This window comes from Nymphalis io, chromosome 9, assembly GCF_905147045.1.
Source record: "Nymphalis io chromosome 9, ilAglIoxx1.1, whole genome shotgun sequence".
Classification (NCBI taxonomy): Eukaryota; Metazoa; Arthropoda; class Insecta; order Lepidoptera; family Nymphalidae; genus Nymphalis; species Nymphalis io.
The window spans coordinates 4,370,816-4,384,171 of record NC_065896.1 but is presented as its reverse complement, the minus strand read 5'-3'; the positions used below and the strand labels follow the sequence as shown (position 1 = coordinate 4,384,171).

Below are 13,356 nucleotides of genomic sequence, written 5' to 3'. Positions count from 1 at the left end.
CAGTTTTTTGATTCTCATAATTATAAATACATAATCACAGTTAAGTTTTATAATTTTCTATGTCACTTGCAGATCAAATTATGATGAACATGAATAAGTCGATCATAATTATTCTAGTACTTAATTATCTTTAAAAAAAGTATAATTAATAATAAGATTGATCAAGTTTGAATTCCTGCTATTTGAAAATGCGTAAAAAAAGCTTGAGAAACTTACAAAATAAACTATTTAGTCTATCATCCTACATACAATCAAGATGACTTTAGAAAACCTGATTTATATTCAACGACTATCAAATGACGACAAACTAAATAAACTAAAATATATATTTAGAATTAAGCATTTTAAAACTAACTTCTTTACTGATGCTTAAATGAAAAATATAACCTTAAACTTTTATCATTATGAATAATACTAAAACAAATACTTAATACTTATATAAAAACTTTTCACATGGTACACCAAAACAATTTTTTTTTTCATATTACTAATCTTCAAGTGTGACATTTTTGAAGAGATATGACATAGATTCTTTATTATGGATACGTCTGATAGCTTCACTCAGCAGTACAGATATGTCAATGGTTTTGATTTTGTTGCATTGCATCTTCTGCAGCTCATGAGGTACGGTATTTGTTACAACCACCTCATCGATGGGCGAGTCTTCAATAAGTCGTGGTGCATCTGAAGACAGCAAACCATGTGTTGCTAATACATATATTTTGTACGCTCCACATTCCTTTAGTACTTCTGCTGCTGCTACAAATGATTGGACGTCGTCAATCATGTCGTCCTAAAAGTATACATAATATATTTAGTGTTAATATTTAAATATGACATAAATTTAGTTTCAATTCAACATGAACATATAATTATGGCATAAATTTAATATGTATGATACATACCACCATAATAGCAATTCTGCCACCTACGTCCCCAACAACATTTATTGGTGGTTTCTCTTTAGCTGGGTGCACTGGTACTCCAACAGATACATCCATAGTACGAGACCTGTCCACACTAAAAGATCCACAAAATTATTATTTTTTTAAATGTTTAGGCAGACTCGCAAATGTATAAACTAAGATGTTCCTTGTGCATATACACACCCTGGCTCACTCATCCTTCAACCCTGAACACAACAATATAAGTACTGCTGTTTTGCAGTACAATATCTGATGAGTGGGTGGTACCACCAAGTCTTTCAAGTAAAGTTCAATCAAGTTTTATTTTTGATACACAATTTTTCAAAGTGCAGAAAGTTTTACAAAATGTTTTATCTACCTAGGCATGCAGGGTGGTGAGTATCTTCCATCTACTTCATCACTCTCTGCTTCCTTCTGTTCACCATGAATGACAGCAATGGCAAGCCGCAGTCTCTCGGCATATGATGTTGCTTTCTTTGCTGAGCCTGGATTACGGGCAACTATTACTGAGTTGCGATAATCTGGGATCTGGCAATAGTATTATTCATCATTATTAATAATATCTTTATGTTATATATAAAGATTTGATAGTAGACTAATTAAACAGTTCATTCATATGGTTAGCAATTATCAAACTTTTCGATTTGGTAGGCACCCCTAATAAAAAAATATATATTTTATAGGGAATACCAACGAGGCAGTCACATTTCACTAGTTATTGAGTGACCAACAACGACTGTGCATCTATAATAGTATTATAATATATATGTGATAGTCACTCTGTTTGTCTGTTACCCTTTCAAGGATAAACCACTGAACCAATTACAATAAAAAAATTTATAAAGAAATGAAGAGACATAATACATACTTTCTTGTTCCTAACATTCGGGCACAGGTGAAAATGAGTATTTAATAAATCAATTTCAACATAATTTAGAAATACAATGTTCAGTAAATATAACCACTTACACTCTCTTGTATATACTGCAACAAGAATGGTGATGCTCTCAAATTGTCGACTGGACAATCGAAGAAACCTTGAATCTCTTTTTGATGCAAATCCATTGTAATAATATGTGTAAGGCCTGATTTACACATCATTTTAGCCAAAAGTTTTGTGACAATGCATCCACGTTTCCTCATTTTGCACTGCTTGCTGTATGGCAGATACGGAATGACTCCAACTATGGAACGTGCTGAAGAAGTTTTGCATGCATAGGCTATAATCAGTAGTTCCATGATATTGTTATTAACATCCCTGGAATAAAAATAATATGATTAAAATGATTTTAATCACTAATTAGCATTTAATATGTATAATATATACAATGAAGTGGAAAAAAATTATAACATTCTCTTTACAAAAACAAAACTGTAACAAAAATAGTTTATTACAGTGGACTGAAGTCCAAAACACATTTCACCATCAGCAATTTTTTTAGATAATATACGAATGCTGCCTTATATAATGATCATTATTATTTATGCACATCTTGAAATCCATCTTTAAGATATTTTACTACAGATTCTTGATATATCTAACATCAAGCAATGGAGTTTGTATAGTTGAATATACTAATTTCAGTTACTACCAGTCCAATTTGAAAACCTTTTTATTTTTGCATTAGAGGCATTTATGAGGATGGATAATAAACTAGGATCTTAGGAAATTAAATGCCTTATTCAATAGCTTCTATGAACTTGCAGATCTTGTTTATGTTAATAAAAACAATGTATAAATATTTACATACTGATTTGTAAATGTAAATAAACAAATTAAAATCTGGTGATTCCCATTGTGATGTCATTTCCTGCTACTGATACAAAACTGAATTATTTCTCAAGACACAAAAATATAATAATTGGAAGACCAATAAACTTATATGTTACCAAGTCTAGAGAAAAATAAAACAGAATTGCTGTGATCAGTTTAATTTTTTAATCACCAAAACAACAAAAGTATGTTGTATTAATTTAACATCTATATTTATTATCCTTGTTATAGGTGTTTTTTAAACATTTCTCTTCTTTGCCAAATCAAGCTCATCTTATCAGATGGCCAATTCAGTTAACATTATCACATGACTAATTATTGCAATATAAATTGTAAACATTAAAATGTTTATCCCTCATTATAAGCAAAAGTACAAATATAAGTATAATCATTTTTATCACTCCAAATCTTTCATTCATTCTTTGTATTATTATGCAATAAAATATAATATAGTTTACTGTTATAATTTATTGCCATATATGTAAGAAGTTTTGGAACTTATACCATTTAACTGCAACAGTGCATGTTGGTTGATACACATTTAGCAGAATTTTATCTAACAGAAGTGAGTTTTTCATATCATTTTCAATAGCAAGCATGAGACTAATTATAGACACAAAAATGGAGCATATGATAATTTAGTAATTTCTGGATTTGAACCTGCTTTTATCATGTGCTAGCAAATGTCCAATCTCGGATCTCTTTATCAAGTGCTAGCAAATATTCTATCTCAGATCTTAGCAATAAGAAGTTAATTATTAATTTATTATATTGAACTATTTACTACAGTTTCTTGATATTTATTTAATATTCTAATCCATTCAAACAAACTAACTGACATATTTTCTTACTGTTCATTTTAATTATGTTTGCTAATTATTTAATTTGAAGTTTATGCTAAAAATATCATAGAAAAGGTAGAGTTAACTCCTGTTTATCAACTTACTTTGTTCCAGTTTGTACTATATAGATATTTTTTCCTCGAATAGAATCTGCTATTTCCACCATAGTTTCTCTGTTTGTTTTGTGATAGACCGAACATCCTCCTTTACGTACTCCTAAGCGACTGTAAACAATATGCATGGTAAGTAATTGGATGTATATAATAATGGACGATGGTATGAATAGAGGTTAAGCGATGTAACCCCTATTAAGAAATGTGTGCAATAATTACTTAGCAATTAGGTCAGCCAACTCGGGGTGTGAATTACCACTCAAAATAATGATATCTGACGTGGAATTATTCTCCATATTGGCCTTTCGCGAGCGATTTGTGAATCCCACCAGCCTGCACAACAAAAATGTTTATTATGACTAACCCCTATGTTTTGATAGTTATTAAAAAGTCTTGACGATTAGGTAGAGAAGGTCGGTTCAACAAGAAAAACAATAAACCTGGTTTTGTTGAGTAACATAATAACCTGATGGCTGTCCTGATTACTGCTGAACGAAATAAAAATACTAGCAGGTTATCTTTTGTAATTACAGGATAATATATGAAAACTTTTTCGCATATAGACTTGATATTAAAAAAAACTTCAATCGGCGATTCCTAAAATTAAAATGATTAATGGTAATATATTGAAAGCCGCACTCCACGATAGTCACAGATTACAGATATTAATTAGTAATTTAGTACGATATTCGACAAATATTATAACAGATTAAAAACGACCAGACACAGATTAGGTATATTTCATTTATTCGTGTGTAAATCTGCAACTACAGATAAAAAAAACTATTTTGAAAAATAGAAACAAGCTTTTATTAATAATTATTCTACACATATGAGTCAATAAGTTGAAACTGGAAATATATTGTCACCAAAACATTCTGTTAAATTTCAGCTTATTCTTTTGGAATGAAACTGGTTTAAAAGTTCAGCCTTTGCATGATTTGACCACATAAAAATAAGTATGTTTTGTAGCCTATTAAAGGTACCGTCAAATTTATACAAAATAATTTTAAGTGTAAATATTAATTTTAAATAGGCTTTGTTTTTTTAATAAAAGTCAACTATTAAATGATGTTTTAGTCTTTATGGAAAAAAGTTTTTGCCCCACTTTAAAAGAAACTTTAAAAAGATAAAACTGTCAAGCAAACCGTACAGGCATACAGTCAAAGTCACAAAAAGTCAAAACAAAACAATGTGATTGTGATAAGCAAGCAATACATTTGTTGGTTATCTTTAAATATAAATAGTGCAAAATAATATATCATTATACGAAAATAACCCTTTAATATGGGTCTTACCAAACAATATTTACGCTATGCACCTAGTGGTACTTTTAATGTAATATCTAGTGCCGATTGTAACAGTGTTCATGTAACTTTGAACGGAGTTAGTGGAAGATATATTGCGGTTGGAGCGTGTGAACATGTTATTATTTGGGATATGAGATTGGGAGAAAAGGTGAGATTTATTCCATAATTAAATTCAAATATTTCATTTTCTCTTAATATTAATTACACAATTTGACGAGATGGTTGGCGTGGTTATACTTGCTTTTCTCGCCGAAGGTTGTTGGTTCGGTTCCTACCCAGGAACTATCTGTCCTGACAGACATTTGTGTGCATGAACATATCTGTTTGCCCTGAGTCTCAGTGTAATTATCTATATAAGTATTTATTTACAAAAGAATAGTAGTATATGTAGTATATCAGTTGTCTGGTTTCCATAGCACAAGCTCTGCTTAATTTGGGATCTGATGCCGTGTGTGAATATCCTAGTATATTATTTATACATTATTAGTATTACAATTATTTATATTATTATTAGTATTACAATTGATTCATATGCAATTCTTGAATTTAACTTTCAGGCTCAAGTAATACCTGGAGAAAATGTAGTGGTGTCCCAAATAGCTGCCAGTCCAAACGGTAACCACATGGCCGTGGGTTATGTAGATGGCAATATAAATGTGTTTGAGCTGATCAACAATGAGATTGTGTGTGTATTTGCGGGACACAAGTCTGCAGTAACATGTTTACAGTATGACGAACAGGGCCATAGGATTGTATCCGGCTCAAAAGTAAGTTTTTTTGTTTATAGCCATTTATTCCTTGATGTTTTTTTTATAGATAATTAATTCATTGCGTTTTTAAAATAAAAACATAAAATATAAATGAATTTCATAACATATTTCATATATACATTATTTATTTGTAGAAATATACTATAGTGAGCTTTATGTGAGGAGTGGTAATGTTTTTCTATTAGATTTACTATTTATATTCCATTATTACTTTTAGGATACTGAAGTAATACTTTGGGATGTGGTATCAGAGACTGGTGTAGCACGGTTTAGTGGACATAAAGGTGTCATCACTAGTGCTGTTTTTATAAATGGAAGAAACTGCATAATAAGTTCATCAAAGGATACATTTATAAAATTTTGGGACATTGAAACTAAGCATTGTTTTAAAACTCTGGGAGGACATCAGGTGGAGGTATTTATTATTCATAATCATTATATATTATGCTGATTTCCTTCTGACCAACTTTGGTGCAATTTTTTATGAACAAGGACTAGCTAAATGCCAGCCCACTCTGAGTTGATACTGAGAATCTCTTGTCTGAAAAATTATATTGTCACTATGAACTAATTATAACCGGGACTAAAGTTTTTAAAAGTTGAACTCAGCATTTAATTAGGCTACTAGTGGTAGGGTTTTATGCAAGCTCGTCTGGGTAGGTGCTACCCACTTATCAGATATTCGACTGCAAAATAGCAGTCCTTTGTATTGTTGTGCTACGGTTTGAAGGGTCAGTGAGCCAGTGTAATTACAGGCACAAGGGACATAACGTCTTAGTTCCCAAGGTTGGTGGCGCATTGGTGATATAAGGAACAGTTAATATTTCTTACAATGCCAATGTCTATGGGCATTGGTGACCACTTACCAGCAGGTGGTCACTTACCATAATGTTGTCAGGCCCATATGCTCGTCCACCTGCCTATAATATAAAAAAAGGCAGTTGACCCTCTGCAGGCACTCTATGTTACAGTTTAATATACTTTACAAAATACTTACAATGAACAAAGTTGTCTAGAAACTAGTTAAGTATGATGTTTCTTAATAAATATTGAGCTGTTTATTAAATTATTTAATCATAATATAAAAAATAATGTTTTTAGGTGTGGTCTGTGGCTCTTCTTAAGGAAGAAAGGTACTTGGTCACAGGCAGCATGGATCAGGAGCTGCGTGTATGGAAACTTAATTGGAGTGATAAAATCAAAGAAGAAGATAAATTAACAAAGCAACTTGAAATTGTTAAATTAGAAGACACAGACAATACCGAGGATACTTCTGTAAGTTTTATTATATATGAATGGCATCGTGCTTAGAACACGTGGATTAACCAAAGATTACGGATTTGAATTTGATAAATGTATTTTTTCCCATAAGCAAATACATATATACAAGTTTCATGGTAAATGTTCAAGCTGTATTTAATTTTAATAGATGTAAATAGATTTTACTATTACACGGCTCTTTGTGGCTCTTTTCATTTAGTGTTTGTCTTTCAGGTCTTACAGTGCCATCAAGTTGGAACACTTATTCGTGGCGGCAGAGGAAGAGTAGTAGGTCTGTCAACGGATCCTGGGCAAAGTGTTTTAGCGTGTCATGGGACAGATTCCTTGTTAGAGTTGTTTGCCTTTTGTTCAGACGAGGAGGCCAAAGTCAGAATGAATAAAAGAGTCAAAAAACAGAGAAAAAAATTAAGGTAATAAGAAGTTTGCAATCACTTTTTCAATAGCCAAGGTGGTCAAAGTGATTAGAACAGAGAAGTGATCCTTTCTAAGGATAGCGGATTCAAACCCAGGCAAACACCACTGTATTTTTATATGCTTAAATTGGGCTTAGAATCCATCTCTTGCTCGGCGGTGAAAGAGGAGTTTTTAACGTGCATGTGTTAGACGAACAGATGAACAAATTTACAATTATTACTACTTATTGTAGTTCTAGATAGACTCACTATAATATATTTATATAACATTTATTCTGTGGCAGCAAGCAAAAAGAGAGTGGTGACATAGATCCAGAGACAATAGACGTGTCAGAAATCCTCACATTATCAGACGAAGTACGAAGACTGAGTTCTGTAAAACTCTCAGCCAAGATTAAATCCTCCTGTCTCTTAATGGGGACCACGGGCGAGCTGCGTGTGGGGGTGACACTAGCTACTAACACCGTGGAATTGCACAGCTTAAATATGGCTGAAGGGAATGAAGGTAAGGTTTAATGTAATTAAAATTACAATTTACAGGATCTTGACGTTTCTTATATGCGGAAATTATAGTCTCTTATTTGTAGAATGCTTTAGTTTTCTAATTTCTTTAATAGTGGTAAAAAATTGTTTAAATTTTTCCATATTCCCCATACATCAGTTATTCTAATCCTAAATTGTTATACATTGTACTGATGCATATTAGTAAGAAGTTTTAAGAGTCAGGGATACATCGTAATTACAGGTCAGTGACTATGAGCGATGGTAACCCATTTTGATTACAGGCACAAGGGACATAACATCTTGGTTTCCAAGGTTGGTGGCGCATTGGCGATATCAGCCTTGCAAAAATTACAATTATTTTGCTAAAATAATAATTCATGAAAATTTCTATCTCGAATATAATACTTAAGTGACTGGAATGTGTTTTAATATTTCAGTGAAATGTTTGAAGCAAATAACTCAACCGGGACACCAAAGGGAGCCAAGATGCATTGCGATTAGCTCAGATAATCTCGCCTTGTTGTCCGCATCCGTCGACTCCATTAAACTTTGGAACAGGTTAAATTTAACTTTTATTTAGATTACGTGTAGCCTTTTAATTTAGATAGAATGCTTGGTAAGTGCAACAATTCAAGATCGTTACAAATGATCGTCTAGTTGTTTTAATGGGATATTTGCTAACAGTCGGGATATATATAACGTTGTCAATTTAAATATTAATTATGAAATTTAATAATTAAACTGCATCCAAGGAGTTTTCAATCAAGCTAAATATAAGTGTTTTATCTACAAATAAGTAAGTGTAGCAAAACGGTGACGTTAAAGCTGCCCGAGTCTGTATTTCCCGGTAGGTCCAACGTTGTCTTCGAGGCCAGAGTAAACAGGTTTCTTATAGGCGAGCGTGCTACATCCTAGACCGTGTCGATGCTTTAGATCAGGCAAGTCAACGGTCAAACGCTGGCCTACGTGAGATAAAAAAAGTAGTGACGTCGCAGGTCGAGCCAGACGTGCGTGCGCAGCGTGTGCACGGGCGGCGCGCGGCCGACGAGCGCGTGCTTCGCGCCCGGCGACCGGCACGCGCTGGTGGCGCTGGCGGACGGCGCCGTGCTGCTGCTGGACGCGGCCGCCGCGCGCGTGCTGGAGACCGTGCCGGCGCACGAGCGGGACTGCTGCGTCGTCGCGCTCACGCCGGACATGGTAACTATGTATATCTGGATATACTATCAAATTCAGTCGCTGCTTGTGTCCGCTAACCCCACTTTTCAGTTATTTAACATATTTTAATTCAATGTCAGTCGTTTATTTACTCGTCTAGCGGTGGGAATGGGCTTTAATTTACATTTATAACTATCGATAGTGTGACAAAGAAGTAATAAAAGACACAATTTCAAATGTACTTTCTTTTAACCGTCGCTTATTGCCAAAAGTATTCCTTCAATTTAAAAGAATTCGAAATTTGCTAACGACGCTTAAATTGTTGTTTTAATTTATTTTAAACAATCTGCTTGTGAAAGTGACATACTAGGAAAAGTTTTAATCTAAATTAGTATAGAAAAAAAAACGTAAGCAATTTTTAGATGTCATCGTTAATTTTAGCGCGGGTGTTACACTGGCGGCGGCGATAAAACAGTCAAGTTGTGGCAGTTTGAACTTATTCCAGATACAACAACCGATTCAAAAGCGAAGGTATGTATCCTATGGTATTATTTTGATCTTCCTTTGAATACATATATGATTGAATTTTGAATTAATGAGTTATTTTAAAATGTTGAGCTGTTTTACTAATATAACAATGGACTGTTGTAATATTTTCAAAAGTACTTTATTTTTTATTTTTTCATATCATTTTTGATAAAATTCAATATATAAATTCAGGTACTGTCGCTTCTCCATACGAGGACATTGGAATTGGAGGAAGCGGTCACAGCAGTCAGCGTGAGTCCGAACAATAAGTTCATAGCGGTGGCCCTTCTCGACTCCACGGTCAAGATATTCTTCCTCGACACCTTCAAAGTGAGTTGTTGATACTCTTATAAATCACGTATACGTAATATATTTTAGTAACGTCAGCAGAACATTTCTAAAGCACTAGTTTTCGTAGTTAGTATTTATGTTAGTTATAAATATAAAATGTAACAGTGAATAATATTTTAAAATGGTTATTTATTTTAAGTGTTTGTTACATAGCCTATAAGTCCATTGAATGCAGTCACGGGTAAAAAGGGCCGTTCCAATATCGTTTTCTCATATACACTCACTTTGCGTGTTTTTCAGTTCTACTTGTCCCTGTACGGACACAAGCTGCCGGTGCACTGCGTCGACTTCAGCTACGACTCGTGCTTAGTGGCGACGGGCTCCGCCGACCGCAACGTGAAGGTGTGGGGCGTGGACTTCGGCGACTGCCACAAGTCCATATTCGCCCACAACGACTCCGTCACGGCGCTGCGGTTCGTGCCGTCCACGCACTACTTCTTCACGGGCTCCAAGGACGGCAAGGTCAAGCAGTGGGACGCCGACACGTACGAGAACATCATCACGCTAAACGTTAGTCGTTTATTAAAAATATTTTTAATTCCATCGGTTTAATCGTTCCATTCACCGAAAATTCGCCCTTATATGTACAAGTAAAAAGGTATTAAAGTGGCGCATCACAGAAAAGCTATCGATGAACGGCAAAATAATTCGGTACGCTTTAAATTTCCCCGTGGATGATGAAATGCTTGTGAAGTAAAGAAGTCAGTATGTTAATACGAGTCGGCGTGTCGTCGCAGGGCCACGCGGGCGCGTGCGCGGCCGTGTGCGTGGGCGCGGGCGGGCTGCACGCGGCGTCGTGCGGCGCGGACGGCGCGCTGCGGCTGTACGCGCGCACCGACGAGCCGCTCGTGCTGGGCGACCGCGACGACGACGAGGAGGGGCTGGCCACCGGCGAGCGCCACGTCAGTGCATTTACATTAGATCGCTGCGGTTTAAACTATACCGGTTTTGATGATCTTCTCTTTTGTTACTTTTCATTGCAGGCGCCGGTTCCCGGTTTGCCCGGCCTCGTTATGCCGACCAAGAAAACCATCGGTGCTGAAAAAGCTGTAAGTAAATCGATTAGTTTTCAACCTCTTCGTTTCTGGACGATTGTTTTTCGTCGAAAAACAAACTATTTCTGGAGACCGGGTATCTAGTTTCCGTATATTATGGGCATCTTTGAACACTGGTGGTAGGGCTTTGTGCAAGCTCGTCTGAGTAGGTACCACCCACTCATCAGATATTCTACCGCAAAACAGCAGTACTTGGTATTGTTGTGTTGCGGTTTGAAGGGTGAGTGAACCCGTGTAATTAAACCTTAATTAATAATCTTAGTTCCCAAGGTTGGTGGCGCATTGGATATGTTAGCAATGGTTGACATTTCTTACAATGCCAATGTCTAAGGGCGTTGGTGACCACTTACCATCAGGTGGTCCATATGCTCGTCCGCCTTCCTATTCTATAAAAAAAAAAAAACACTAGGCGGATTCGCTGGTGGAGTGCCTTTCGCTATGTGCGGAGCATGCGGCGAGCGGGCCCGGAGCGCCGCCGCCCCCACTCATGGCGGCCTACGGCTGCACCACGGCCGACGACTTCTTACTGGAGACCGTCAAAAGGATACGTTCCAGGTGAAAATTAGTTAAATTAGAAAATTCTATTCGACATAGCTTGAGTAGTGTTGTAGTAAAAAGTGAATTAAGAAAAAGAATGCGTATTTGTATACGAAATAGGGGATCTCATTTTGAACACGAATTATGAATAATAAACAGTGTAATTTCGAAAGTATGGAGTAACTAAAAAGATTAAGTATTTTGTTTTTGATTTAAATTCAAAATTGCAATGACAGCTCTGGTTTATCTCTCCTTTTTTACCTATTACCCCTATTAAAATAATCTTTAACTACTTTGCATTGAGGTCCTTTTGTCTTTGATCCAGATTTAATTTCTTAACAATAGCATTTCTTAGAATTTCCTACCTGGTCTCTTTGTTATCTAATTTTCTCCTGAGTTTATGATTGTTACTGTACTTTTTATGTACCGATGGATAGCGATGGAACGCAGATGTTTTTAAAATGATCCGCACGATAAGAGCCATAGTGATTTTTACAAAAAAATTGCGAGTAACTTAAAGAATCAAAATTAAAAATCGAAAAGTTGTACAGTTTTGGATCTGTAATTTAAAAATGCTTGAAGATTGTTTTTGTTTTATAACTGGTTATTATTAACTAGGATGTACCCTAGCAAGAAATACAAAAAAAAAATAGGGAAAATACGTTGATTTTTTTTTTTATTGAATTTTAGAATCTTAAACATCCTTTAAATAAAAAAAATATTAAAAAATTAATAACTCGAAAACGATACACTTTTGCATGAGCATTTTGGGGGTCATTTGATAGCTATTGTCCTGAACTATAACCCTTTAAAAGGATCGTGACATATTACCCTGTAACCCTGTATAACGGAACACACCATACCGTATTTATTTTAAAATAGTTTTCTCATCTTATTTATTTGGAGTAGAATTTATAAAGTATTTGTATTGTAGCGAGCTGGAAGAGGCGCTGCTGCTGCTGCCGTTCAGTGCGGCGTGCGCGGTGGTGCGCGCGCTGCCGGCGCTGCTAGAGCGCGGCGACCATACCGAGCTGCTGTGCCGCCTGGCTCTGTTCCTGCTGCGCGTGCACCGCGCGCCGCTGTTGGCGAACCGCGCGCTGCGCAAGCACCTCATACAGATACAAGCCAAGGCCACCTTGCGGCTCACAGAACTGCGGGTGAGCATGCACCGTTTCTCGAAGCTATCCCTTTTGATATTTATATGAACGGTCTATAACGAAATAAGAAAACGAATAACGTAATGGATAACAGCAGCGAAGAGGAGAAACAGTGTATAGTATAGTATTAATGTTGCATAATTTGATTAATTACCTAAAATTACGATTTACTGTTTGCAATACCAAAATTTCATCACACAATCGGTGCTTGTCCAGGTTGAACCCACGATCATCGGTTAAGGTTCACGCGTTCTTACCATCTCGGCTCTTCTCAATTCTTAATAAAAATGATGTATTTGCAAAATTGTAATGTGCGACCGGGCGCGCCCCGCACCCCGCAGGACATGGTGGGGTTCAACGTGCACGCGCTGCAGTGGGCGCGGCGCGAGCAGGAGGCGGCGCGCGGCGAGCAGCTGTTCCGCGACGCCGGCGCCCGCGCGCGCCGCCGCCCGCGCCGCGCCGCCAAGCGCGCCCTCGTGACCGTCGTCTAGCCCACTCGCTCCACATATATGCATAGACGCTACCCGCTCGTTTCATTTCATTTCCCGTCTTGACTCATTACAGTGACGATGTTCTCCATAACATCTCTATAATTTATTAAAATAGGTACGTGAATGTTTTAAAGGAACAAAAAAAAAAC

General features: G+C 36.1%; 2 protein-coding genes across 4 annotated transcripts; one reads left to right on the top strand and one right to left on the bottom strand.

Moving 5' to 3' along the window:
* Positions 1 to 126: 126 nt before the first annotated feature.
* Positions 127 to 4,340, bottom strand: LOC126770811 (phosphoribosyl pyrophosphate synthase-associated protein 2). 3 transcript variants are annotated; one of them, XM_050490385.1, is made up of 7 exons: positions 4,096 to 4,340; positions 3,875 to 3,988; positions 3,647 to 3,766; positions 1,896 to 2,184; positions 1,285 to 1,454; positions 906 to 1,020; positions 127 to 793 (listed from the first exon to the last, which is right to left on the bottom strand). In XM_050490385.1, exons 1-7 carry the CDS (start codon positions 4,113 to 4,115, stop codon positions 488 to 490), a joined length of 1,134 nt encoding a protein of 377 aa, XP_050346342.1. In that variant the 5' UTR covers positions 4,116 to 4,340; the 3' UTR covers positions 127 to 487. The 3 variants fall into 3 exon arrangements, with proteins under 3 accessions (XP_050346342.1, XP_050346341.1, XP_050346343.1); XM_050490384.1 differs by having other exon boundaries at positions 3,875 to 3,992; positions 4,097 to 4,340; XM_050490386.1 differs by having other exon boundaries at positions 4,122 to 4,340.
* Positions 4,341 to 4,839: 499 nt separating this feature from the next.
* Positions 4,840 to 13,232, top strand: LOC126770764 (WD repeat-containing protein 3). Its single transcript, XM_050490311.1, has 16 exons — positions 4,840 to 5,113; positions 5,523 to 5,732; positions 5,953 to 6,150; positions 6,837 to 7,010; positions 7,230 to 7,426; positions 7,714 to 7,934; positions 8,371 to 8,491; positions 8,929 to 9,130; positions 9,530 to 9,619; positions 9,809 to 9,946; positions 10,208 to 10,477; positions 10,705 to 10,869; positions 10,951 to 11,016; positions 11,432 to 11,577; positions 12,494 to 12,716; positions 13,058 to 13,232. Exons 1-16 carry the CDS (start codon positions 4,943 to 4,945, stop codon positions 13,205 to 13,207), a joined length of 2,742 nt encoding a protein of 913 aa, XP_050346268.1. The 5' UTR covers positions 4,840 to 4,942; the 3' UTR covers positions 13,208 to 13,232.
* Positions 13,233 to 13,356: the final 124 nt, after the last annotated feature.